General features: G+C 45.4%; 1 protein-coding gene across 2 annotated transcripts; it reads left to right on the forward strand.

Moving 5' to 3' along the window:
- Positions 1 to 4,560: 4,560 nt before the first annotated feature.
- Positions 4,561 to 27,758, forward strand: HDC (histidine decarboxylase). Of its 2 annotated transcripts, XM_011995767.1 has the most exons (12): positions 4,561 to 4,990; positions 7,232 to 7,404; positions 11,750 to 11,863; positions 12,743 to 12,865; positions 15,200 to 15,334; positions 15,591 to 15,734; positions 16,198 to 16,264; positions 17,047 to 17,209; positions 17,301 to 17,391; positions 21,415 to 21,513; positions 26,472 to 26,573; positions 26,705 to 27,758. In XM_011995767.1, exons 1-12 carry the CDS (start codon positions 4,960 to 4,962, stop codon positions 27,449 to 27,451), a joined length of 1,989 nt encoding a protein of 662 aa, XP_011851157.1. In that variant the 5' UTR covers positions 4,561 to 4,959; the 3' UTR covers positions 27,452 to 27,758. The 2 variants fall into 2 exon arrangements, with proteins under 2 accessions (XP_011851157.1, XP_011851158.1); XM_011995768.1 differs by lacking the exon at positions 21,415 to 21,513.

Consider the following 27,758-nt stretch of genomic DNA (forward strand, 5'->3'; position numbering starts at 1 on the left):
CATCTTTTTCTTTCTGATCTGAGATGCTATCTTTATTAAGATGCGAAATTTCTGTACATTTAAATTTATTTGGTCCTTTTGTTTGTCTCTTTGTACACCAGTATCTATCTCATTGTTCTAATTATTTGAGCTTCATGAGAAATTTTAATACCTTCTGGATAGGAACAGAAACTTCTTGTTACTCTTGTAAAGTTTTCTTCTTTATTCTGGTTTATTTTTCCTAAGAACATTAAAAGTTGGTACTGAATTCCAAAATAGAACACCCCAAAAGCCTGTTGATTGTTCCACTGAGATTATGTTAAATTTTCAGGTTAACTTAGGGGAAACGGTTATCTTCATGATGTTAATTAAGTCTTACTCCGTGAGAGGTACGTCTTGTCACCTGCACAGGTCCTTTTTTATATTGTTCAGTAGCAATTTGAAAAAACATCTACTATGTTCAATGAAATAAAAGTCAAGATTTAAAAATTTGGCAAGGAGTTGAAAACTATAAAAAAGAACCAAATAAAAATTCTTTTTTTGCCCCCATAAGGCAGAAAAATAAAAATTCTACAACTGAAAAAATATAATATCTAATATTAAGAAATCAATAAATGGTTTATTATATTAGATATATTTGAAGAGACAACTAAAAATAGGAAAAATATTTTCAAAGCAACTCAGAAAAAAGAAGATAAAAAAAGAATACAATACTGTTTATATATAATAGTATATATAATACACAAGTTTAACATAGGACTGCATTTGCAGAATAGAAGAGAGATAATGGGAAGATAGCAACACTTGAAGAAAAAATAATAATACCTTTTTTTTTGAGACAGAGTCTTGCTCTGTCGCCCAGGCTGGAGTGCAGTGCCACGATCTCTGCTCACTGCAAGCTCCGCCTCTCGGGTTCACGCCATTCTCCTGCCTCAGCCTTCCAAGTAGCTGGGACTACAGGCGCCCGCCACCATGCCCGGCTAATTTTTTTGTATTTTTAGTAGAGATGGGGTTTCACCGTTTTAGCCAGGATGGTCTCGATCTGCTGACCTCGTAATCTGCCTGCTTTGGCCTCCCAAAGTGCTGTGATTACAGACGTGTGCCACCACACCCGGCCAAAAATAACTAATACTTTTTTATTTAAAGTGCCTAACTTGGCTGGGTGTGGTGGCTGACACCTGTAATCCCAACACTTTGGGAGGCTGAGCTGGGTGGATCATTTGAGCCCAGGAGTTCAAGACCAACCTGGGTAACAGGCAAAACCCCGTCTCTACAGAGAAACCCCCTAAAACAAAAAACAATAATCAGCTGAGTGTGGTAGCACATGCCTGTAGTCCTTGCTACTCAGGAGGTGAGGGTGGGAGAATTACCAGGGCCTGGAAGTCAAGCCTGCAGTGAGCTGTGATCACGTCACTATACTTTAGCCTGGTTGACAGAGTGAGACCCTGTCTCAAAAAGAAAAAAAAAAAAGTGCCTAACTTGGTGCTTGGCACTTTCTAAAATTGATACAGAATATTTGTACCTGTTTATGGAGTATATGTGATATTTTGATACATGCATACAATGTGTGTAACATCAAATGAAGGTATTTAAGATATCCATCATCTCAAACATTTTTCTTTGTGTTCAGAACATTCCAAATCTAGCTATTTTGAAATACATAATAAATTACCAACTATAGTCATCCTAATGTGCTATTGAATATTATTGAATTCCATCTAATTACATGTTTGTACCAATTAACCAATCTGTATTTATTCCTCACCCCCAGCTCCCACCAGCCCTTTCCAGTCTCTAGTAACTATCATTTTATTCTCTACCTCCATGAGATCAAATTTTTTACCTCCCATATCGTTGTCAATATTATTATTTTTCCCACCCCGGCTCCTGTGAAGGATTTATTGACAATATCACTGGAATCTAAATCCTCTAGGCCATTTTTTCACCAAAGCCCTTATTTTCTTAGGGCATTTTTTTTTTCTTAAATCAACAGTTTTCTTGAAATATAATTCCCATTCTATAAAATTTCCTGTTTTGAATTGTATAGTTTAATAGTTTTTAGTATATTCACAGAAGTGTGCAACCATCACCATAATAAATTTTGAAACATTTTCAGCAGGGCACAGTGGCTCACGCCTGTAATCCCAGCTACTCAGGAGGCTGAGGCAGGAGAATTGCTTGAACCCGGAAGGCAGAGGTTTCAGTGAGCTGAGATTGCGCCACCGCACTCCAGCCTGGGCCACAGAGACTCCGTCTCAAAACAAAACAAAATAAAGCAAAACCAAAAAACTCAACAATTTTAGAACATTTTCATCTCACCATTCCGCCAAAAAACCCTGTTCTCCTTAGCCATCAATCTTCAGCTCCCTATCCACCTCTAACCATAAATCTATTTTCTGTCTCTGTAGATTTGACTGTTCTAGATATTTCATATGAATGAAATAATATAATATATAGTTCCTTGTGACTAGTTTCTTTCACTTAGTATGTTTCCAAGTTCATCCATGTTTTGGTATGTATCAGTACTTCATTCCTTATTATCGTGGAATAATATTCTGTTGTATTGATATACTGCATTTTATTCATTCATCTGTTGATGAACATTTGGATTATTTCCACTTTTGTCTATTATAATAATTCTGCTATGAACACCCATGTATAAGTTTTTGTGTGGACATGATTTCATTTTCCTTGGATATATACCTAGCAGTAGAATTGTCGAGCCATAAAGAAGTCTAGGTTTAGCTTTTTGAGGAGCTTCCAGATTATTTTCCAAAATGGCTGTGCCATTTTACATTCCCACCAGTAAAGTATGAGAGTTCTAATTTTTCCCTGTCTTCACCAACACTTGTTACCTTTTTTATTATAGTCATCATAGTCTGTATGAAGTGATTTCTCACTGTAGTTTCTTCAGTAGTAATTTAAAAAGTTCCTACCTACTTTAGCATAAAATTACTTTCCTGACTCTCTTCAGGGAGCCTGCCAGAGAATTCTCTTTCTCTTGTGCTGTCTGCCTTATGCCTGGGCATAAGCTCTGATAAAGCCCTGTCTGGGAAAACTCTTTTGGCCTTCTGAATTTCTATTACATTGAGAGCCCAAGAACCCATGGTCAGTAACAGGCCAATGAGAAGGCTCCTGCATTAGTCTAGGTGAAGGATGGTGGTGGCTTGGACCAGAATAGGGTGGTAGTCATGGAAATGGGGAGAATTTGACAGACTAGATTTATTTTGGAAATAGAACTGAATCTGACCAGATTGAATTGGGCAGGGAGCAGGGAAAGTGAAGGGGAAGGAAGACTCCAGGTTTATGCCTTCAGCATTTGGGTGGATGAATGGATGGATGAAGGGATAGATGGATGGATGGATGGTGATTGGATGGATGGGTGGTTGAATGAATGGATGGTGAAGGGGTGAATAGATGGGTGGATGGAAAATGGAGAGATGATGAACTGAGATAGGGAAGACTAGAAGAGGTGCGTATTTTGGGGAAAAGACAGTTTTGCAATACGTTAAGTTTGAGGTGCCTCAGAGTCATACAAGAGGATTTGTCAGAAAGGCAGTTGGATATAAGATTTCAAAGCTCAAAAGATAGGGAGGGCCTGATGGTATGTTTAAACCTATATGGATATCACATAGGTAACATTTAAAGCCTGAGAAATGGGCCAGGTGCAGTGGCTCACACTTGTAATCCTAGCACTTTGGGAGGCTGAGGCGGGTGGATCACTTGACGTCAGGAGTTCAAGACCAACCCAGCCAACATGGTGAAACCCCATCTCTACTAAAAACACAAAAATTACTGGGGCATGGTGGTGGGTGCCTGTAGTCCCAGCTACTCAGGAGGCTGAGGTGGGAGAATTGTGTGAACCCAGGAGGCAGAGGTTGCAGTGAGCCAAGACTGCACCACTGCACTCCAGCCTGGGCGACAGAGCAAGACTCTGTCTGAAAAAAAAAAAAAAAAAAAAAAAAAAGAAAGCCTTAGAAATAGGCAATGCCACATAAGAAGAAAGATGAAAGGAGGGCAGTGCCCTGAGGTGTGCCAGCACTGGAGGAAACAAACAGCCAGAGATGTAGGAGGGAAGCCCAGAGAAACTGTGGGCTGCAAGGATGAAGCAGTAACAAATAAAACGCCACCAAGAGAGGAAGAAGGACGACGGGAAACAAATAAACCAGACAGACTATTGCATTTAGCAACTTGCAAGCACTGGATTACTTTTTACTCAGAAATCAAACCCCAAGGATAGTGTTTCCCCTCCCTGCAGGGGTTTCTGCAGGTCCCTTTCCATGCCCCCTTCCACTTCTTTAAGTGCTAAAAGTGATGATTTTGGGGTGATGTTTTAATTTTTATTCTTTTTGGCTTATAACTGTGTTTTCTCATTCTCTACAACAACAGGTAGTATATTGTAATAGAAAAACCATTGTGGTCAATGATAACTTCTGCCCGTTCCTGAGCACAGGGGACATCACTATTAGTGCCTGTTCCTTCCTCCCTACTGCTGATAAGGAAACAGGGGCAAGAATAATACTAATAATTTGTGCTACTTTTTCTGCATACCCTTGGCCTTATTCTGGGCTACTGAGCTGAGAGCTTGCCTGAGGCTGGAGCTCTATTGTCTGAATCCAGGGGCAGAAATAACTGAGGGCTCTTTTACCGCATCCACCTGGAGGCTGCCTGCAGGCTTGGGTTGCTAAGTGCACTGCTTAATTTAGAAGCGCCTTTTATCCTGGCTCTCTTGACCAGTCGAAGTTGTGGTCACTGTTTTCAACGAGGACCGGGAAAGAAAGGGTGGAATTAATTAAACCTAGAGGAAGGGACTTTGAAGGGCGGAGCTAAGGTCAAAGAAAGAACCCTTTAAATAAAGGGCCCAACTGGCAGCCAGGGAGTGCGCAGGGCTGGCAAGAGGGAAACTGGGCTGCTCCACGCCTTTCACGCCTTCCACCTCCTGCGTGTCCATCTGTGAGAAGGAGCCAGAGCCCAAGGGAGATGATGGAGCCTGAGGAGTACAGAGAGAGAGGTGAGCGACAGGCATCCCTGGCCCTCTTCCCTGCTGCTACTTCTGCAGGAACAGCTGCTGGTGGGTGGCCCGTAGATTTTGGGGTGACATTTGACCAGGGCATTAGAATTGCCTTCTGAGAGTTGGAACCAGCAACACTTTTTTTTTTTCCTGCAAAAGCGATGTGGGATCAGAGTGTAAAACTTTTTTCAACCACTCTTTCATTCTGTCTCTCATATATCCACTCTCACACACGTCCACACTACCGTGCCTTGCTTTTCCTCCTCGCTTTCCCACAAAATAAAGGATTTGGATTCCTGAGCCACTAAATGGGAAAAGGGGATTGTTCATATTCTGAAATAGAAAAAAATGTTCTCAGTATTCTGTGATCACTGCAAATCTTTTCTTTCTTAACATTCATTCCTTCATGTGCGAACCTATCAGTAGCGTTCTTTCATTTAGTCATTTATTTCATAAATATTTAGTAGGTGCCTACTCTGTATCAGGCAAAGCCAAGTGGTTATCCAGTTTTCAGACATGGCTCTCCCTTAGCAGGAAAGTAGGTAGTTGCTTAAAAGAGAATCTTGAATGTCTTTATTTCTATAATTTTTTATATCCTTCTACTCACTAATTAGTGTGCATTAGCTTCTTCTGTTGCTTTCCTAAGGCACTGTCAGCTGAGAGCAGGTTCCTGTAGATACTCATCCTCTGAGTGGAATACAAGTACATTTAGCACTGTTCCTGGACCTATGAAGGGTTAGGTCTAGAGCTCTCAGATCTCTGGTGGGGCCCTGCTGGAGAAGCACCAGGATGTGAGAGGGCTGAAGGGGAGCAGAAGGAAGACAGAATGGTGTGGAAATCTACCTTTGTCTCATCAGTGTTGCCTGGGGCTGGTTCTGTTCTTAAGAACTTTGCATAAGCTGATGCAGAGGGGAGAAACTGAGTTCCCTCTCCTAGGTAAAAGCAGCTCAGGAAGTACTAAGGAATGGATATTGAGACAGACAAAGAAATATGTACACACACACACACACACACACACACACACATACACACAGCAACAGAGGCACTGAAGACTGCAACCTGAAAGAATAAATAATTTGCAAGAGTTTCAGAGTGTTCGACTTGACTTTTTTTCCTTCCTTATTCATATGTTCATTCACTTGATACATTTTTTTTTTTTAGCATCTAAAAACTATCCTAAGCACTGATGTGTTGATGGAGGCAGCAGGGAGGGAGAGAAAGTCATTAAGATTTGGTGCCACATTTCCCAGGCCAGGGCAGCGGGCTTGGTCTGGACTCATGGTTGTGCTTTAGGAATTCTGTGAGCCTCAGAAATTATACAAAAGTTCTGTGTATATGTAAGCCTACAGTTTTAATCAGATTCTTGAATTTAAGTCCTCATATGAGTCCAAAAAAGATGAATAATAACGGATTCAATGGGAATGGTGAAAAAATAGTTTTTTTGTCCTTTATTGGAACTGGGCATGGAATCTTTCCATCTGTGCTACCAGATATAACTGGTGGGTGTGTGTGTAACACTTTTTGGATACAAAGAGCTATAGAGTTTGTAGATACAAATAATATCTTTGTAGATACAAAGAACCTATAAAGTGGTTAATAGATGTTCTGTTTCTGAGAAGGAAAGAAAAGTAGGAGAGACAATCAAAATTGAAGTGGAAAAAGGAAGGGGAAAGAAAATGAAACGTTTCACTTTGGCGCTAGAGTTTTGTGCTTTGGAGATTTTCCCTCTTGTTCATTTGCTCACTCAGAATCTCCCTCCATCATTCATTCACTCCCTTACTCTTTTTTTAAATTCTGAAGATAAGGTTGTGCAGGGGATCAGATCCTACCCTCGGCCCATGAATCTGTCTCTTTTTTTTTTTTTTTTGGGTCCAGGCTGGAGTGCAGTGGTGCGATCTTGGCTCTCTGCAACCTCCATCTCCCAGGTTCAAGCGATTCTCCTGCCTCAGCCTCCCGAGTAGCTGGGATTACAGGCGCCTGCCACCATGCTTGGCTAATTTTTTTGTATTTTTAGAAGAGAGGGGTTTCACCGTGTTAGCCAGGATGGTCTCGATCTCCTGACCTAGTGATCCACCTGCCTCAGCCTCCCAAAGTGCTGGGATTACAGGCATGAGCCACCGCGCCCGGCCAAATCCATCTCCTTCTTTACCAAGTCTCTTGGCCCGGACCTGAGAGGGATGGGCACAAATCGGTCAGGCCCAGTCAGAGGACTTGAGCCTGATTTCTCTATGTCACTTCTAGGGAGAGAGATGGTGGATTACATCTGCCAGTACCTGAGCACTGTGCGGGAGAGACGTGTGACGCCAGACGTGCAGCCTGGCTACCTGCGAGCCCAGCTGCCTGAGAGTGCTCCTGAGGACCCCGACAGCTGGGACAGCATCTTTGGGGACATTGAACGAATCATCATGCCTGGGGTGAGACACAGTGACCACAAGGGCAGATCTGGATTTCAGGGCACAGAAGGGTAGGTGGTGGCCTGAAGAAAGGCCTGCTTTGTGTCAGCTTGGGATGAGAATGCATCCTTCAGCCACTTGGCCACTAACACCCCAGCCCATCTGTGAGGCATGTGGAGGGCAGGACTTTGACTGGTATTAGGTTTCTTTTTTTTTTCCAAGTTGTGCCATGGCAAGAGGTTTATGATGCCAGGGCAGGGCTGGCCAGAACACCTGCATTCTGGAGCACAGTCTGGCAGAAGTGTGGAAATCTCATGGGATGGGTGGAGAAGAGAACATTTTGTCTGAGGGGAAAGGACAACTGTGGGTAGTAAGACAGCAGAGAGGAAGCTGGAGGTAGTGCCTGGCCCCGATGACGGAGCCAGGGACTCTTCTATACAGTGTCTGAGACCACACCAAAGAGAAGGAAGGAAGTGGGGAACACATCCCCGCAAGCACACTCTGGTGACCAGGTTGCATTGGTCCGGGAAACTGAGTGGGCCCCAGCAACCCCTCCTGGCACCTCTGAAGTCTGGTGATTGAGCTGCTTTTCAAGAGCAAGAGGGGGCTTTCCCTGAATCATTGATACTTTCCATGACGGAGGGTGCAGCCGGGGATAGTGCTGGTAGGGCCAGGAAGCTGATGGAAGCTGGCTGATGCATGGGCTTGAGCTGGAGCCTGCCTTGATGGGTGGTGATGACACCCCTGGCCAGCGGCGGTGAGGAGCTCTGCCATGTGCTCATGCTAAAGTAGACTCCCTTCCTGTGGTGGGGCTCCCTGCCACGTGCCAGCTCTGTGCCAGTGGCCCTGTTTTACAGATGAGGAAACTGCTGATGCTCAGAGAAGTTAATTGTCTTGCCCAAAGTCACAGAATTAGTAACTGGTAGATCCAGGATTTTAACCTAGACCAGTCTTACTTCACAGGCTCTGCCGTTTCTCCTACCCTCTGTCACCTCTACTGGTGAGTGCCTGAGTGTGCCTGGCTAAGCCTGGGCCCCTAGCATTGCCTCTCTTGTTCCGCACCCCCATACAGGCTGTGTCCTCCCTCTCCCCGCTTAGGGCATTTGTGTTCTGAACCACACACGTTTAGAGGCTCTTCCTGAGGCCAACTTGAGGTTTGCCTTCATCATTGCCAGAGAACTTTTGACTTAAATGTGACAAAAAGGCCAGGCGCGGTGTCTCACGCCTGTAATCCCAGCACTTTGGGAGGCTGAGGCAGGAGGATCACCTGAGGTTGGGAATTCGAGACCAGCCTGACCAACGTGGAGAAACCCCGTCTCTACTAAAAATACAAAATTAGCTGGGCATTGTGGCGCATGCCTGTAATTCCAGCTACTTGGGAGGCTGAAGTAGGAGAATCGCTTGAACCCGGGAGGAGGAGGTTGTGGTGAGCTGAGATAGCACCATTGTACTCCAGCCTGGGCAACAAGAGTGAAACTCCATCTCAAAAAAAAAAAAAAAAAAAAAAAAAAAAAAAAAAGTGACAAAAATATGCTAGAGGCAGGGGTGGGAAAATACTCAAGCTCAGAAAGTGATGGCAATTTTGAATTTTTTGGCTTTTGTTTGTATTTTTTTAAAGCAACAGAAACAAGGTCTCACTATGTTGCCCAAGCTGGTCTCCAATTCCTGGGCTCAAGTGATCCTCCTACCTCGGCCTTCCAAAGTGCTGGGATGAGAGACCTAAGCCACTGCGCCTGGCCATGAAGGCAATTTCATATAAAGCCACTCATCTCTTTGACCATTCAGCCTATTTCACAAGCATCTTTTGAAAATGTCAGTATCAGTAAGGCTTACGGAGGCTAGATCCTGATAAGATTATCTCCGGGTTTTTATTCTGTAAAATGTAATCTGCTGAGGGGCTAACTGTAATCTGAGAGTGAGACTGAAAGCAACTGTCAGAGGAGGTGGAAAGGAGCTGATTCATTGGATTGAGAGGAATTCCAGCAGTTGCTGTGGGTGTGGTTGGTGAAGCTCATTTCTGGAAAGAGAGGTCTGTTTGTTTTTGATAAGGGCCCTTCTGGCTTATTTTATCTTATTTATCTTACGAGAACAGACTATTGTCTCTTGATAGGGCTAGGAGGTAGAAGCCCTTGTCTGGGGTTTCCAAAATACTGTCACTAAACACAGTGATAATAAGGGTCAAATCTCTCAACTCATCTCTCAGGCCACACCAGCCTCCGAGAGCTGGCCTGAAAGCAGTTGGCCCTTTGCTTACTCATTTTGCTCAGTGCCTCATTGAAAACTGAATTAGTTTTTCTCTTCCTGCCACCACCTAGAAAATAAGAGAAGAAAAACTCTCTTTCCCCTTTAATTCCAACCCTGGTTAGACAATCCTCATTTACTTTTCATGAGAGAGAGAGGGCATTCCCATGGAAAAAGTCAGGACACCACCCTGCTCAGGTGTCTGGGCTTCTGTCTCATTGCGGTCACCTGTCCGTATGGGGTATGTGTGACCACAGGGATGTTGCTTCTCTCTGCCGCCCCAGTTCTCACCCGTAAAACAAAGATAATGCGTAGGCCCTACCCCATAAGGTCCTGTGAGAAGTAAGTAAGAGAAGGCATGGAGAGCAGGAGATGTGGTTATTACCGGTCATGAGTCTTGCATGGTGAAAATCGGAGGAAGAGGTTTGATTCTCTGAGTCAAGTCAGGATATGGGATGTGTCTGTCACCCACATGATTAGTTTACCGTTAACATTTCACACATTTCTTGCCCACGCCTCCACCCACACAGCAACCCTAGGAGACAGGATTTATTTTACGATGAGAAACTGAGGTTGAGGGAAGTGCAGGATAGGCTCCTGGTTTTAGGGGGTCTGTACTGTAAACGCTTTTTGAGACCTCCTCTTGAAAAACAAAAAAGAATGAGGCTGGGCACGGTGGCGCACACCTGTAATCCCAGCACTTTGGGAGGCTGAGGCGGGCAGATCAAAAGGTCGGGAGTTCGAGACCAGCCTGGCCAGCATAGTGAAACCCTGTCTCTATTAAAAATATGAAAACATTAGCCAGGCATGGTGGTGGGCACCTGTAATCCCAGCTACTTGGGAGGCTGAAGCAGGAGAATTGCTTGAACCCGGGAGGCGGGGGTTGCAGTGAGTCGAGATGGTGCCATTGCACTCTAGCCCTGGTGACAGTGTAAGAATTTGTCTCAGAAAAAAGAATGAATCTCAAAAGAGACCCCTGCAAACATGGTACGTTGGAGCTTAAGTTCATTAGCTTCATAGTAAATCTACACAGTCACACAGCTGGTTAGGGACCGAGGTGGGATGGGAACTTGTGTCCTTGGACTTAATTCTTATGCTCCTTATACTATACATGTTGTCCAGGACAAGGCCCTTGTTCTTCAAGGACTCTGAGTATTTGTGCACAGTAAAGAACAGGATGATGTTCTAAGAGGTTATCGAATGAGTCCTCAGTAGAGTGAAACATCTAGAATTACAGCGTTCCATCACTCAGGGAAGGGATCGAAGGGAGCTGTGGGAGCTAGGGGAGAGTTCGAGTAGGAAATGAATATTTAGTAGCTTTCTAAAAACTGGCAGGTTTTGGAAGGTCATGTCTTTATGGCGAGTGCCTTTGTATCAGGGGACACAGCATTGCTCAAAAAGGAACAGGGCATGCTTGCAGAACAGTGAGATAAGGAGAGATTAGATAATCCATGAGGCAGATGAACCACTGGGGCTGCTTCTGACTTCTGATGGGGGGCCCTCCCTGCCCACTCAGCTCCTCCTTACATCCGGGTTTGATTGTGGGCTCAGGGCTTAGCCTGGAGGTTGGCTTCCAATATGCTTGGTCTGGGCTCTCCTCTCTACTGTCTCCTCTCCTCACTACATTCCCAATGTGATGCTTAAGGACAGCTTTGAACCTGTTCACCCTGACCCTCTGAGCTGCATGCCCAGAGAGCTCAGTGCTCCATAAAACAAAAGGTGCCTTTTGCAAGAAACTGGGTGAAACAAGCAGTCTACTTTTCTAGAGCTCACAGTCTGTCCTTCCTTTTATTCCTGGGCAGGGGCGGCATGAGCGGTAAGTATTGGGGACTAATGTGAATACCACTCAGAATCCCACAGCTGGATTACTTTAGCGATTTTCCTTTTGCATTTTCCCTTCTGGACTTTGCATATATGAAAAGGCTCCACTGATGATCTAGCATAGGACATGAGCCATGTGAGTGGCAAGAACACCAGTTAACAAGTCGGATTTTCATGGAGTTGTGTCACTTATTTCTGCTTAAAAGTGTCAGCCCATCTCTAGAGTGACACTTCACCTTGCCAGAGATGGTCTCTGGAGAAAGAAAGCCTCCTGGTGCCAACTGTGTGCATGCTCTGCCTCCAGGTGGTACATTGGCAGAGCCCCCATATGCACGCCTACTATCCAGCCCTCACCTCTTGGCCCTCCCTGCTAGGAGACATGCTGGCTGATGCCATCAACTGCTTGGGATTCACGTGGGTGAGTAGCAATGGCTGTAATTACTGGCAATGGGGAACGTAGCAGGGAGTGGCATCCTACGGCAGACATATTTTGCCTTTCTTTCTGAATATGGCTCCACGATAACTATTAACAATGGCTACATTCTTTAAGCTTATGCTTTATTTTAATTTTCTCATTGCATCCTTTAACCCTATGGAATCACGAGTATTGGTCCCATTGTGTAGGTGAGGAAATCGAGGCTTAAGCAACTTATCTCCCCCAGATCACACAGCTCATAGAGACACAGATAAGATTTGGATATAGATCCGGTTATTGCCACAGTTTGTGACCTTAACTAAGCAATTTGATGCCTGTTGGGTTGCCACTTCCCCTGTGCTCTCGTATTTGAGTAGCTGGAGATACATCCTGAGACTTCCCTTAATAACCCCTTAAGCACCACTCAGCTTTAAATGGTGCCAAAAAGCCTTCTAGAACATCTTTTTATTTTAAGCCTGAACTCTTACGGGTGTGTGGGTGGGAGGGCAGGGGTATTCATATCTTTTCTAGGAAAGAGTACGTTCTTAGTCCTAAAACCTCCCCCTGGGCATTTGAGGACTTCTCAGCTATGTATTTTAGGGTCTTGGAGAACCAAATCCAAGCCAACGATTTCTAGGGCTATTTCTCCATAGAGCCTTGGAGAATTCGCCTCATTGAGGGCAGCATGAATCCAAAACCCCACATTATTTTCTCTTTTTGGTTGACAGAGCGTGGACCGGGAGAGAGGCACACGGCCTAACATTGACCCCTTTCCAGAAAGGTTCCCATTGACACCATTAGGGGCAGACATGTTTCTGGAGCTCGTGGGGACACCTCAGTGCCCTGGGGCTGTGCAGTTTGAAGTTCCTTTTCCTTTCTCAGGCATCCAGCCCTGCGTGTACAGAGCTAGAGATGAACGTCATGGACTGGCTGGCAAAAATGCTGGGACTTCCAGAGCACTTCTTGCACTACCACCCCAGCAGCCAGGGCGGAGGCGTCCTGCAGGTACTTCCCCTGGCAAAGCTTCGCCTAGCATGGGGGCTAAGTAGTGAAAGACAAGCCAAACCCTAACCTGGCAATTCTCCCGTTCTCCATGGAGTTTCCCCCACGTTACCACACCATCATCACCAACACCACCATCATCACAGCTTCCACCTCTACTCCCACCTCAGCTGCTGCTTCATGCACATGTGCTGCTACTTCCTTTGAAAGAAATTAAAGAGCCAACACATGATCACATGTCCAGTATGACTTGATTTGGGTTTCTTAGTCTATAATCTGACAATTCCCTTTTGTTGTCCCATTTTGCATCTCACGGTGAAAGGGGAAAGGAGAAGGCAAGGGAGGACTTCTCTCTCTCTCCCTGCTAGGTTCAGGAGATCCCTTGCAGTGACAGCAACTAACAGCATAAACTGATTAATGGCATCCTCTGACCCTATCTTTTGGATAGTTGTCAAATAATGGCTCTTCAAATATTTCTTTTTTTCAACAGCAGTGCCATGGAATGGAGCTTTCTGGGTGCCTCCCAGAACGCTTAGGTGCTTTTGCATCAGTGAGCTATGATTGCACCACTGCCCTCCAGCCTGGGCGACAGAGGAAGACCTTGTCTCAAAAAATAAAAAAATTGCCATGTCACTCTGAGATGAGAGCCAGGAAGTTCACTGGGTCCTCTTGCTAGCTGAGTGACTCCCTCTCTCACTCCAGCCTTGCAGCAAGATTAAAATCTGAACCTCGGAAGAAAGATAAATTGCTGCATGTTGTGGACATTTTGGGTTGTCAGCAAATAGTTACAACTTCGGATGTCATATTTGGGAGAACATGCTAAATGTCTATGGTACATGATCTTGCTTTTCATCTAATTATCTCAGGAACCCTGTAGGTGAATAGTACCATTCCCCAATGTTTGAGATAAAAGCATTGAAGTTCAGAGAGATTAAATAACTTGCCCTAGCTTACACAGCTGCTAAGCAGAAGAACGAGGATTCAAACCCATGCCTGTCTAAATCCAAACCATGCTTTCTCCTGTATCGTCAGCCATGTGAACTTGAGTTCGTCCCATCACCTCTCTGAGCATCCCTCTCCTCATCTTAGTGTGACAAGAATCATAATTATCTCAAAGAGGTGTTGTGAGGAGCAAGTAGAATGCCAGAAAGTGTTTTGTAAACTAGGAATTGCAATACGGATGGAAGGTGTTGTTACTATTATTATTTTTTTTAAAAACAGGGCCTGGTTCTATCGCCCAGGCTGGAGTGCAGTGGAGCCATCATGGCTCACTGCAGCCTCCACCTCCTGGGCCCAAGCAATCCTCCCACCTCAGCCTCCCATGTAGCTGGGACTACAGGTGTGCGCCACTAAACCCGGCTAATTTTTTTTTCTTTAAGAGACAGGGTCTCACTATGTTGTCCAGGCTGGTCTCAAACTCCTGGACTCAAGGGATCCTCCCAAAGTGCTGGGATTACAGGCGCAAGCCACTGCACCCAGCTGATTATTATTACTATTATTATGCTATGTACCTCTTTACATAAATAGCTTTCTTGTTATGGAGTAACTCCCAGACACTTAATATCTGTGTGATCTGGTCCACACCACTCTCCATGACAGTGTCTGCCAGGTCTTTTTTAGCAGGATTCTATCAGCTATAGGTTACTTGAAGATTTCAAGAAGCAAAGACATCAAAGACTGGGTGAATGAATGATGAGGAACCATAAAGACTCCTGTGAAGTTTCTGAGGTGGCCCCGAAGATTTCCACAATCATGGCCAGAGCAAAATCCTACCCAACCCTTGTTTGGATAATCTATGCTTCCGTCCTGGGAAGCAGTTAAAGGGATGCTCTCCATTTCATAGACAGAAAAGAGTCTTCTGGAGGGGAAATGTTAGTCCAAGGTCACAAGAGCTATTGACAACTAAATGGGCCCAACTCACCAGCCTCTCGCAAAGGCCAGGACCCTCTCTCCCTGGGGAATCGAACTCCATTTCCATTTGTGTAATAAACTGAGAGTTCTTCTTTTAAATATGTTTTACATGGGGAGCAAACATATCCAGGAGGGACAGAACATTCTCTTTTCGGTTTCTGTGGCCTCTCTAATAGAGAGGGTGGTATTAGGTGCAAGCTTATTTTAGAAGGCAGAATAGGAATGCAAGCTGGGGAGGGAGATAGGCACCTTGGGCAGGAGGAGCTGTGTATTTCCTTCTGTGAATAGCTATGACACACACACACACACACACACACACACACAGAGAGAGAGAGAGAAAGAGAGAGAGAGAAACAACTATAAAACCTGGGGAAATTTGGCAAGAGAACACAGAAAGGCTGCCATGGTAATCCTTTTCCCCTGCAGAGCACAGTCAGTGAATCCACTTTGATTGCCCTGCTGGCAGCAAGGAAGAACAAAATCCTGGAAATGAAAACGTCTGAGCCCGATGCTGATGAGTCCTGCTTGAATGCCCGACTCGTGGCCTATGCCTCTGACCAGGTAAGTTGCCCGACGCAGGACAGCCCTTCGGGTTGGTGCTTGGCTTCTGGAATCTTGGTCCCTGAGCAATTTTTTTCTAGATGTGAGTACGCTGGGGTTCCGGGCAGCTCAGACCTGGGAGCTTGTCTCCAGCAACTGTAAGGAAGGCAAGCTTGCAACGATCGTATTCGGTTCCCCGAGTCTTAGGCTTCAGCAGTTTCTGGGGAGTGATCATTCCAGGACGACTCTTGCTGACAGGTTTCTGTGGCCCTTCTAGGCTCACTCCTCCGTGGAGAAGGCTGGTTTGATATCCCTTGTGAAGATGAAATTTCTGCCTGTGGATGACAACTTCTCACTCCGAGGGGAAGCTCTTCAGAAGGCCATCGAGGAAGACAAGCAGCGGGGCTTGGTGCCTGTCTTTGTAAGTCAGGATGTGTGCCTAAGCTTAGAATGATAGAACTTGGATGTGAGGAAGGAATTTTGGCAGAATTCAGGTAAGTAACATGCTGCACACAAAAGCAGAAAGGTCCTCCCATACAGTATTTTACACATCATGAGGTGCTATCCATAGGTGTGTGGTGGAATAAATTTTGTGGGTCATAACCAGCATTAAAAAGAAATATAGTATAAAATATTAGAGTGCACACAGATAGCCAGAGTATGCATTGTTTTATGAAACTTTTTTTCCAAATACACATGTATACATGTACTAGATTGTTATATAAAATGTGTTTCTTACGAGTCATGGTAAAACACAGTCTGAAATATACACTGTTCTGGTGGGATGGATGGGAGAAGATCACATGTGTGGTGAAATCTTTCTCAGGCCAAATGTGTCACACGAGCCCACCCTCCTATATTAACTTGCCTTCATTTTCCCCTAGGTCTGTGCAACACTAGGGACCACTGGGGTCTGTGCGTTTGACTGTCTGTCAGAGCTGGGCCCCATCTGTAAGTATCTTCCCTCTCTCGCTAGGAAGACAAGGAATACATTTTTAAATGTCTCCGAAAGCAAGAACTGAGACTAGCTCTATGGGATTATTCTGCTCCTCTTTGGTCAATGCAGAGACATGGGAAGAACCACCAAAGGTCATGAGGCTGTCTTCCAGGGATCCCTGGACATTGCCTTTCCCAGTGGTGTGACAAGAGTTAGAGGTGCCCTACCTTGCCTCCTGTCCTAGGAGAGGCTTTGGTTTTCTCATCCTCTTACTCGTATGTTGACCTTTACTTAATGCAGGCTATATCCAAAATACAGTGTGAATTAGGCTAGAATAGAAATGCTTTCTATTCTAGCTTCAGAAAAGGAAAAGGGTTGGGTAGGGGAAATCATGGGAGAGATTAAAGGCAGAGAGGAAACCCAGACGGGACTGTTTAACCCCCAAGCAAGAAACCCTCTAACTTTTGTATTCGGTGTGCTAACATTGCTCTCTGTGCTGGTGGGAAATTGATTTCTGTGCCAGGATGTTCTAGGTTGAGGCCAAGAGGGTGCTGGCCCTTTACCCAGTGGAAGAAAAAGGCAAGGGCGAGGCTTTGTAGACTTTCCTGTTAGGAGGTAACGATGCCTCCTTCAGCCCCACTTCTTCAAACTGATTCCCCCTGCTCCCATCTCCACACCCATTTCTCATTTAGCCAAAGCACATCATCCTTGCAGCCCACCACTCAGCTTGGCCAGGTGAGAGACACCTTCCCCCACTTCATCCTCCCCTCCAGCCAGGTGATGTTTGCCTCCTCAGGTGCCCGTGAGGGGCTGTGGCTCCACATCGATGCTGCTTATGCAGGCACTGCCTTCCTGTGCCCCGAGTTCCGGGGGTTTCTGAAGGGGATTGAGTATGCCGACTCCTTCACCTTTAATCCTTCCAAGTGGATGATGGTGCATTTTGACTGTACTGGGTTCTGGTGAGTGGAGCAGCCCAGCTCTGAGCACGCGGGAAAGCCTTGCCTCCTCTGGAGAGACCTCAGCCACTAATGCCCATTTGGAAACCCACAGGGTCAAGGACAAGTACAAGCTTCAGCAGACCTTCAGTGTGAATCCCATCTACCTCAGGCATGCCAACTCAGGCGTGGCCACCGACTTCATGGTGAGTGGCCAGGGACAGGCAGCCTAGTGGGCTCGGGCGTCTGACCCCCCAAAATCTGGACGGTGGCTCCCTTCAGAAGGCAGCACGCTATGAGCTCCTCTCAGAATATTGCCAATGCGTACCTTGGTTTCTAATTGTCCCTAAGTATATAGAATGAAACCCAGAAAATGGTTGAAAATGAGACCAGCCTTTGAGGCAGTGTGCACATTTCCTGAATATTTGTGGCATTTTTTTAATTCCTAGAAATGCTCTTCCTGTCACAGGTGGACCAGTTCCTTCTGCCTCCATCTCGGGTCATCTTTTTTGTTTCCTACCCAGCAGCAGGGCAGGGTGGAGAATTTCCCCGGTGGGGAAAGAGCCTTCTTGCTGAAATCGCTTTTGCTTTTTCGTCCCTGACAGAGGCGCTGTGGGGCAGCTCTGTGGTAGTGACGGGCTGCGGGACTTGTGTGAGGTTCTGGAAGCCTCCGAGCATTCCTGACTTCCCCAGCTGGCTGCACCTCAACTCTCTTAACTCTCTCTCTCTCTTTTTTCTTTTTTCTTTTTTTTGAGACGGAGTCTCGCTCTGTCAACCAGGCTGGAGTGCAGCGGCGCCATCTTGGCTCACCGCAACCACCGCCTAACGGATTCAAGCGATTCTCCTGCCTCAGCTTCCCAAGTATCTGGGACTACAGGCGTGAACCACCGTGCCCGGCAAACCGCAACTCTCTTGATTCCACATCCTCAGCCAGTATTTTGCCTTAGGGAAACGAGTTCTTACAAACTGACTCCGCAGTTTGAGGATGAGCCCTTCCTTTACTTGGAGGGGAGACAGGGATGTAAACGAATGTATTACACATTACCTGGCCAACGAAGGCAGCAGAGCAGAGTCGGGGCGAGCTTGGTTTGGAATTCCATTGCAGCAGCGGCCCTTTGGGAAACTAACGGGTCCTCTCTGAGCCTCGCTTTCCTCATCCGTAAAATGAGAATAGTGGCACTGATTCACAGGGTATTGTGAAGCTTAAATGGGAACACGTGTAGATCACTTAGCACAATAACCGTGTGGCAAGTGCTCGATATATATATGATAGGCATAGTATTTCTGAAAGCTCTTCTTTGAGATTTGTTATGACAGTGGGTAAGCATGTAGGTGCTAAAGCCAGATGGCTTGTATTGGAGTCCTGGCTTTCTGTTTACTAACTTGTGTGACCTTGGACAAGTGACTTAAACTCTGTGTCCAGATTTCCTCTTGTGTCAAATGAGGCTGATGACCACAGTTCTGGCTTCTTAGGCTTGCTGTGAGGATTATACAAATTAATACACTGAAGCGCTGAGAGCAGTGTCTGACCCCCGTAAGTGTCCTTCCTTGTGAAGAGACGCTTTTATCTTATCTTCTTGGACAACTGAAGTGTCTTGCCCTTTTAGTCTTAAAATAATACCTTCGTCATCACTTGATTATACTGGCTATTCTCATTTGGACCAGCCCACACCCTCTTTAGATTTTTGAAGCTTTTGGATTAGAATTGCAGCGGTAAGCCTCATGGCTTACTGGTAGTGACAGGAGACCCTCTAGAGGTAAATAAAGAAAAATAATGGTTCTTTGTCTCCACTGCTCTTTCTGGTGGGTTTTCAGAGATTTTTAATGAAAAATTTAAAAAATTCCGGAACAGCCCAAGGGTCAGATATCTTTAGGGATAACTGTGGGTTTGCTTCCTGAGTGTGAATTGATGCCCATTCTCCTACCAGTATATTTGGGTCATCATAACTGAGGAGCATTATGTTCACTCTTGCCCTTTTGAATTTCATGTTACCCTTTAAATTCATTTACCACAGTGCCTCAGGATCTTCCTGGGGTTCATTCCCAGGAGTTTGGAGATTTTACAGTGCTCTCTCTCTTCCAGATAACTCATAAAAATGTTACAGTAAACTCTTCCCAGCCCTGCTCTGGGGAACCTTATTATTTTTACCTCTCCACCCAGAAAGTGCTGCCTGACAGTTATCCTTCCCCTCACCTTTAATCCTACGGATTTGATTTTGAAGTCCATGAAGAAACTCCTAGAAAAGTGAAGCTGCTATCTTTGTCATGATCCTGAGGGTCCTCGTAGCTACTCTCACATGGGCCCAATGTCTTTCCCACCCAGGTGGCTACAGCTTTGAACAGAAGCTCCGTCTTGCTCTGAGAAGAGTCAAAAATAGGGCAGCATCCCAGGAGAGAAGACTTAGGTGCTTAATCCCTGGGGCCCTGGAATCACCTAAAATCAGGGCTAGATTCTCTGACAGCAGAGAAGCTCCCTCTTTTTTGCCTCCCACTGGACAGAGAGCACCAGTGGAGGGAGCATTACCTTGACCTTGGCAGGGGAGCCCTGCAAAACCTTACAAGGACATAGAGGAGGCTGGGGATGCCTCAAGGTACAGAAGAGTCCTGTCAGCCTTTGTATGTCCAGATTTTTTGATCCAACAGAAAATGTTGGCTAGAACCACTCTGCTGAGTCAGCATGGATCAGTTTTGGAATAGTGACAAGCAAAGGAGCAACTGAGAATGAGGAAGATTGTGAAGAAGTCAAAATAAAATCACCTCTGCCTATCCTGGTTTATTTGCTGGTAAAATAAAGTAGCTCTTTCTATATGTGAAATAAATTGGCTATAACTATCTGGAAATCAGAACCTTTTAAGAGATGACCCCTATCATCCGTTCATTATTCTCTTGGAGTGTCCATGGACAAGAGGTGGAGTTGACGCTTTCCCTGTTACAGCAATTTTGTTCCATTTTCAGGTTTTGATGCCCTCTGCTGGCACAAAGGCCACAAGCTGGTCCTCAGCACAACAGAGTTTTTTGCTTGGAAATCAAAGGCTTAGTACTTTTATGCTGGGGAAACTTTGTCCATCAACAAAGGGGTGATGTCCCAACTGTGCCTGGCTTAGGAAACTGGGGTGAAGGGTGAAGGTGAGGACATTTGTGAGGATTTGATAATCTTGTGCATGGGCAGATAAATACGCAGTGGGACAAACATTTATTTTTAGTCAACAGAAATTGTGGTAGAAACTTTCTGACATTTGAGGGAGACGTCATTAGAAACCACATGACTCATTATAATAACTGCAAATGTTTTCCAAATCCTCTGCTCTATTTTCAGATCTGAGAAATCAGTCTGAAATTAATTTGGAAATTTTCAGGTTTGTGGTGGCTGCAACTTTGAACTTTAAGCTCTGTTGAATTTGGCCACCAGGAGCAAAGGATCAATTTTCATCTAACAGAGGCAGAAGTTTCATTGCTCATTTGAAATCTGACAGCTGGAGTGATGCCCCTCAGATCACACGAATCTCACAGGAAAATGAACAAGGCAGTGTGAGGTTAAATAGGGATCATCTTGGCTCTAGACAGAAATGCTACTGTGATTTGTAGCTCACATTTTAAAATAATCGAAATAGCCAACACCTACTGACAACTTCTTCTGAGGCTCTTGGCGTTCTTTGTCCTTACGCCACTTCCCCGGGAGGTGCAGTTGGTTCTTTACGTCCCACACTATGAGCCAGTGAGGTGGCACTACCCAAGGTCACGCAGCTAGTAAGTGGCAGAGCTGGAGGCAAAACCTAGGTCTGCAGGACTCTGGTGTCTGTGCTCTAACCACTATACTTTACATTTTTGGGGGGGATCAAAATAGGACTTTATTTTCTGCTATTCAAGGAATATAGATTCGTTTAGAGTGAAAATGTATTGCCCTTATGTTGAATTTCTGGGTTGGGATGAAATGTTTAAAGGAGCAATTTAAAGCAAAGTGCCCTTCTCATTGGTTCAGGGTAATGGACTTGATTTCCACTTGTCTGGCTCTCAGACAAGTGACTATTGGCCACCTTCATCAGTGACTTGGTCACACAATGGGGCAACCGTTGGGAAACTTGGCTTACTCCTTAGCAACAGCTTCCGGAGTCATGGTGACACCATTCATCCCTGGAGGGCTGGGCAGGCAACAGATAATGCCCAGAAATGCCCGAGGGAGTGGGGCGCCCTTGTCTCTAACCGTGGGCACTGTGTTCCTTTGTTTCTAGCACTGGCAGATCCCCCTGAGCCGACGGTTTCGGTCTATTAAACTCTGGTTCGTGATTCGGTCCTTCGGGGTGAAGAATCTTCAAGCACATGTCAGACATGTATGTAGCATGCCACTGTGGGGGCTGAGCCTGCGCTCCTCTGTTTTCTCATGGCGGGGAAAGCTGTTTTCTACTTTGCAGATCTGCCCAGGAGATTTGCGGTGTCTGGTTCAGGTGTCTGGGCCTGTTCCTCAGCTCCTGGGATTTGATTCTCTTTGTTAACCTGAGGAGCGCTGAGCACAACATGCCCCGAGGGCCGCCTGATGCCTGTCTTCTGCTGAGTGTCTCACTGTTCCTCTTGCTGTCACTGAGCACTGGGGAGGGATGGCCCCAGAGTCTGGTTTGCAGAGAGAGAAAGAGAAAGTAAATCAAGGGGAAGTGTGTGTGGCCAGGGTAGGATCCTATCTGCCTTGGAATTACCTCGGTGGTCACAGCTGGCTGAATATTTTAGCACTATGATGATTATGCCTTAAACAAAGCTCTCCTGGCTTGGACAGGTAGACCTACCAAGTCTGGAACAAACCTCCCTGCATTGACAGGCATTTATTGAAGCCCTGTTTGGCTTAATTTATTTCTATTCAATCCAGCAATTACAAAGGTATTGTGCTAAGAAAGGGACACTGAGGTAAATGAGACAGGCACAGCCTCTCTCCCATGTTCTTCATGAAAGAGGCGGGACTTAAGAACTCTGGCCACTGGTGGTGGTCTCCCATTTCTACAAGAGCCCACATGCAAGGCAAAGCCATTGATAAAAGCGGCAGGGGACGCTGGAGACAGTATCCTTTCTGCCTGTGTGTGCCTTGGCCTTCCACCTTGCCACTAGGGAATTCCTTCTTGGTTACACAAACACAAACCAAAATGAAGTGGTGGAAGCGGTAACTATGACTTTTTAAAACTTAAAAAAAATCAATTATTATGCTTATGTAATAATTATGCATTTATTTATGGGGTATGTGTGAGGTTTTGATACAGGCCGACAATGTACAGTGATCAAATTAGGGTAACTGGGTATCCACACTCAACCATTTATCATTTCTTTGTGTTAGAAACATTCTAGGTCCATTCTTTTAGTTATTTTGAAATGTACAGCAAATTATAGTTAACTACAGTTGCCTTATTGTGCCACCTAACCTTAGATCTATTTAATTGTATTTTTGCGCCCGTTAACTATCACCTTTTTATCCCCCATTCCCTGCTACCCTTCCCAGCCTCTGCCAACCTTCATTCTATTGTGTGTCTCCATGAGCTCAGTTTGCTTGCTTTTTAACTCCCATGCTTGAGTGAGAACATGTGAAATTTGTCCTTCTGTGCCTGGCTTATTTTGCTTAACATAATGTTCTCCAGTTTCATATGACTGCTTTTAATGTTGGTAACTTTACCTTTGTAATCACCACTGGTTGTTTACCAATGAGCAGCTGCCACCAACAATATTGAGGAACTTTAGGCACTTTGTGCTGTTTCTAGAAACTCAGACTCAAGACTGGAGGGTTGTGGGTGGGGAATGGTTGGTGGAGGTTACAAGTAATCAGGAAAAATTTTTTACTTACAATTTGGGACTGGATATTCAATGTGCAGATCCTGACCAACCTCCCTTAGCACTTCTGTCTGTGAGTCAAACCCCTGAATTCCTATTAGCAACCCCATTGCCTACCATATATGAGGCCCACGCTCCTGGGCCTGGCTTTCAAGGACTTGATGATCAGCTCCTACCCTAGCTTGGGCATTTCATCGACCCATCCAGACCCCATGCTCAGTCCATCTCTGCACCTTCACCCGTGTCCTTCACCTGAATTGCCCTCTCCTTTCCAAATGTTGCGAATGGATTAAATTCTGCTTCCACCAGGAGCTTTTCTGCCTATTCCATCTGTTCTGGTTTCTGCCTCGTTAGCATTCCTATGATCACCTACTCAAACACCTTTACAAAACTGAGCTCAAAGTTCTTCCAATGTCCCACGATAGAAGAAATGGAATTAAAATAAAGTTGTTTGATATGACTTACTTTTATCTCTTCAACTTGACTGTGATGATAATAATTAACACTTGTATAATGCCTTCAGTACAAAAATACATTCTAGTTATTCACTAGATTTTTAGCACAGTGCTTGGGGTGGTCACTCTCATCTGACAAGGCTCAGAGGGAGCAATTCCCTGCTTGAGGGAAGAAGGCCTGGGACTTCCCCGAAGCCTCCCAATTACAAATCTTTTCTTCATAGTTCTGGGCTGCTTTCTACTACACTGAGCTCTTGGAAAGTTATATAAAATTAAATTTCATATTTCTCTGTTACAGAGAAGTGCTTTAAGGAATGGAAATTTAGTTCTATCCTTCACTATTTGGTGACCTTAGACAAATTACTTAACCTTTCTGTATTTGTCTGCCTTATTTATTTATTTATTTATTGTTATTTATTTTTGAGATGAGGTCTCTGTTGCCCAGGCTGAAGCGCAGTGGTGCCATCAGAGCTCACTGCAGCCTTGACTTCCCCAGGCTCAGGTGATCCTCCCACCTCAGCCTCCTGAGTAGCTGGGACTACAGGCGCATACCATCATGCCTGGCTAATTTTTTGTATTTTTTGTACAGATGGGGTTTTGTCACGTTGTCCAGGTTGATCTCAAGCTCCTGGGCTCAAGCAATCTGCCTACCTTGGCATCCCAAAGTGTTAGGATTATAGGCATGAGCCACCACCGCTGGCCATGCCTTCCTAATTTATAAAAATGAGTAAAGGATACTACCTCTCTCAAATTAAATGAGATAATATAGATGCAGCCCTTAGCATAGGGTCTACCTACTACTCAGTTAAGTACTCAATGAGTACTTCTTCCTGTTCTCCTCTTCTTCCCCTCCTTCATCATCTCCTTCATCTAATTATAAGTTGTCATCATCATCACCATCATCATCATCATCATCATCTCCTATCACCTACAATAGGGATTGGTAAACATTTCCTATAAAAAGCCAGATAGTAAATATTTTTGGCTTTGTGGGCCATACTCTATTGTAATTACCTCTGTACTACAAAAGCTATCATAGACGGTATGTAAGCAAATGGGAATGCTGTGTTCCAAAAAACTTTACAAGCACAGGTGGGGGCTATATTCGGCCATGGCTGCACAGTGCCTGCCCTTGACCTAGAGCAGTGCAGGGCACTGGCAGCAGCTCTCTTTTCATGACCTGTGAAGTGGGGCTTTGGAGGTGGTGGTGCTGCCTGTGCTCTGTGTTTTCCTCTCCCCTGATCCCTGCTTCTGTTGTTGCAAACAGCATGCGTTATAGGAGGGATAAAAGCACAGTGGGAGGAGATCTCCCTGTTGTCACTTGGGAAAATCACTTTCCCTTGGTTCCTTCTAAAAAATGGAAAGATTGAGCTGGGCACAGTGGCGTGTGCCTGTAGTCCCAGCTACCTGGGAGGCTGAGGTGGGAAGCTCAATTGAGCTCAGGAGTTCTGGGCTATGGTGTGCTATGCTGATTGAGTGTCCGCACTAAGTTCAGCATCAATATGGTGACTTCCCAGGACAAGGGATCACCAGGTTGCCTCAGGAGGGGTGAAGGGGCCCAGGTTAGAAATGGAGCAGGTCAAAAGTCCTGTGCTGTTTGAAACTGACCATGCAGGGGAGAAAGGGGCTCTGAGAAAGATTTGGAGAAACTCATTTCATTATAGTCAAAAGACAGGATCAGGGCCAGACATGGTGGCTCATGCCAGTAATTCCAGCATTTTGGGAGGCCTAGGAAGGAGGATCGCTTAAACCCAGGAGTTTGATACCAGGCTGAGCAACCTAGTGAGACCCCTGTCTTCACAAAAAAATTTAAAAATGTAGCTGGGCATGGTGGTGCGTGCCTGTAGTCCTAGCTTCTCAGGAGGTGAAGGTGGGAGGATTACTTGAGCACAGGAGTTCAAGGCTGCAGTTAACTTTGATTGTGCAACATGCCACTGTACTCTAGCCTGTGTGACAAAGCAAGACCCTACCCTCTTAAAAAAATAAAAAAAAGACGATCAGCTAAATCCCTTGCCCTCTCTTGAAATAGAGTAGCAAGTGTGAGAACTAATTGATATAATTACTTAGCAAATATTTTATTGAGCTCTTTTGGATGCTTGGAGAAATTTTTTAAAAAGAAAAGAAAAGGCAAGTCCTGTTCTTGTTTAGTTAGTAATCCCAGTTTAAAACCAAAAAGCAAAAAACCCCAGGACATTTAAAAAGATGACATGAACTTCAGTGGAAGATTAATATAATACAAAGCCTTTAACATTTTAAAATTGTAACAAAATATACATAACATAAAATGCACCATTTTACTCATTTTTAAGTGCACGATTCAGTGGCATTAAGTATACTCACAATGTTGTGTGAGTTATTTCCAGAACTTTTTCATCATCCTGAGCGGAAACTCTGTATCCATTAACCAGGTCCAAAACCTTTCCATGGTGGGTGGGGACAAGATGTGAAAATATATTCTCTATGGAATGTCAGAAACAGGGGATGAAAAGGGCATTTGGGGTACAGGGTGAGAAGAGGTTTGAGAGGCAAGTGAAGCATGTAGGCTGAGGATGGGACAGGGCTGCCACTAGCCCATATGGCAACTTTATGTGCCCTAGAAACAGGCATCTCTTCCTATAGCCAGATGCAGCTCACATGAGGCACCTGGCTGGGGATGCAGAGCATGGGCTGGGTTTTGGCCCTTACTTGCCCACTTGGCCGGTCCGGGAGCTGTGAAACCAGGAGTTGAGGTCAGGTTGCCTGGACTGCAAAGCACATGCCTTCTGGGTTCTGGGGCTGAGTTTAAAGAGGGCCCTGAGATGAATTCTCGAGGTGGATCCGATGTGACAGGAAACAGGGGGCCATTGGACATTTTCCAGCTTGGAATATGAGCAAAATCAAATGGAGATGACAATGAGGCAGAAGCCGCTTAGGTCTCTGTGATGGGAAGGTGGCACTGGTTTAAAACTGTTTAGCAGTATGAAAGTTTATGCATAGTTAGTCCCTTGTCCGATGGTGAATCTCAGTTCTCTTTATATTTGCAATTCCAGGGTACTGAAATGGCTAAATATTTTGAATCTCTGGTCAGAAATGACCCTTCCTTTGAAATTCCTGCCAAGAGGCACCTTGGCCTGGTGGTTTTTCGTCTAAAGGTAATACCATCTTCCAAGCCCCTCTGTGAATGATGTTATGTGGTGCTCCAGAGCCTCTCGGAAACACAAATGCTGGGCTCTGGGGATGCTGACAGGGGTGTGATGGAGACTTCTCTTTATTTTTCAAACAGGGTCCTAATTGTCTCACAGAAAATGTGTTAAAGGAAATCGCTAAAGCTGGCCATCTCTTCCTCATCCCGGCCACTATCCAGGACAAGTTAATCATCCGTTTCACTGTGACATCCCAGTTTACCACTAGGGATGACATCCTGAGAGACTGGAATCTCATTCGAGATGCTGCCACTCTCATCCTGAGTCAGCACTGTACTTCCCAACCCAGCCCTCGGGTTGGGAACCTCATCCCCCAAATCAGGGGCGCCCGAGCCTGGGCCGGTGGAACGTCCCTTCAGTCTGTCAGTGGGGCAGGAGATGATCCAGTCCAGGCCAGGAAGATCATCAAGCAGCCTCAGTGTGTGGGAGCCGGTCCCATGAGAAGGGAAAACGGCTGCCATCATGAAAGCCTGCTGGACCCAGTTGATGACTGCTTTTCAGAAGAGGCCCCGGATGCCACCAAGCACAAGCTGTCCTCCTTCCTGTTCAGTTACTTGTCTGTGCAGACTAAGAAGAAGACAGTGCGCTCCCTCAGCTGCAACAGCGTGCCAGTGAGTGCTCAGAAGCCACTGCCCACAGAGGCCTCTGTGAAGAATGGGGGCTCCTCCAGGGTCAGAATCTTTTCCAGGTTTCCAGAAGAGATGATGATGCTGAAGAAAAGTGCCTTCAAAAAACTCATCAAGTTCTACAGCGTCCCCAGCTTCCCTGAATGCAGCTCTCAGTGTGGGCTCCAGCTGCCCTGCTGCCCTCTGCAGGCCATGGTTTAGACCCAGGGTCTTCAGCCAGAGTCTGAGGATATACTTAAGGGACTCTGAGAACCCCTCACAGTTGTATGCCAACTTTGTGTGCTTATGTGTACATGCATTTTTCTTGGGGGCGAGTTCATGATTTTAATCACATTCTCACAGGGGTTCACGGCCCACGATGGGATACAAACGAAGAGTTGAAGCCAGCATGATCCAGATGGGCTCAGCAGGCTGGTCAGAGAGAAAGGGCTGAGGGTAGACAGGCAGCTTCTGTGGTTCAGCTTGTGACATGCAATATAACCTAGAAATAAATTATGTTTGTCCCTGA

This window comes from Mandrillus leucophaeus, unplaced genomic scaffold (genome assembly GCF_000951045.1).
Source record: "Mandrillus leucophaeus isolate KB7577 unplaced genomic scaffold, Mleu.le_1.0 Scaffold497, whole genome shotgun sequence".
NCBI lineage: Eukaryota > Metazoa > Chordata > Mammalia > Primates > Cercopithecidae > Mandrillus > Mandrillus leucophaeus.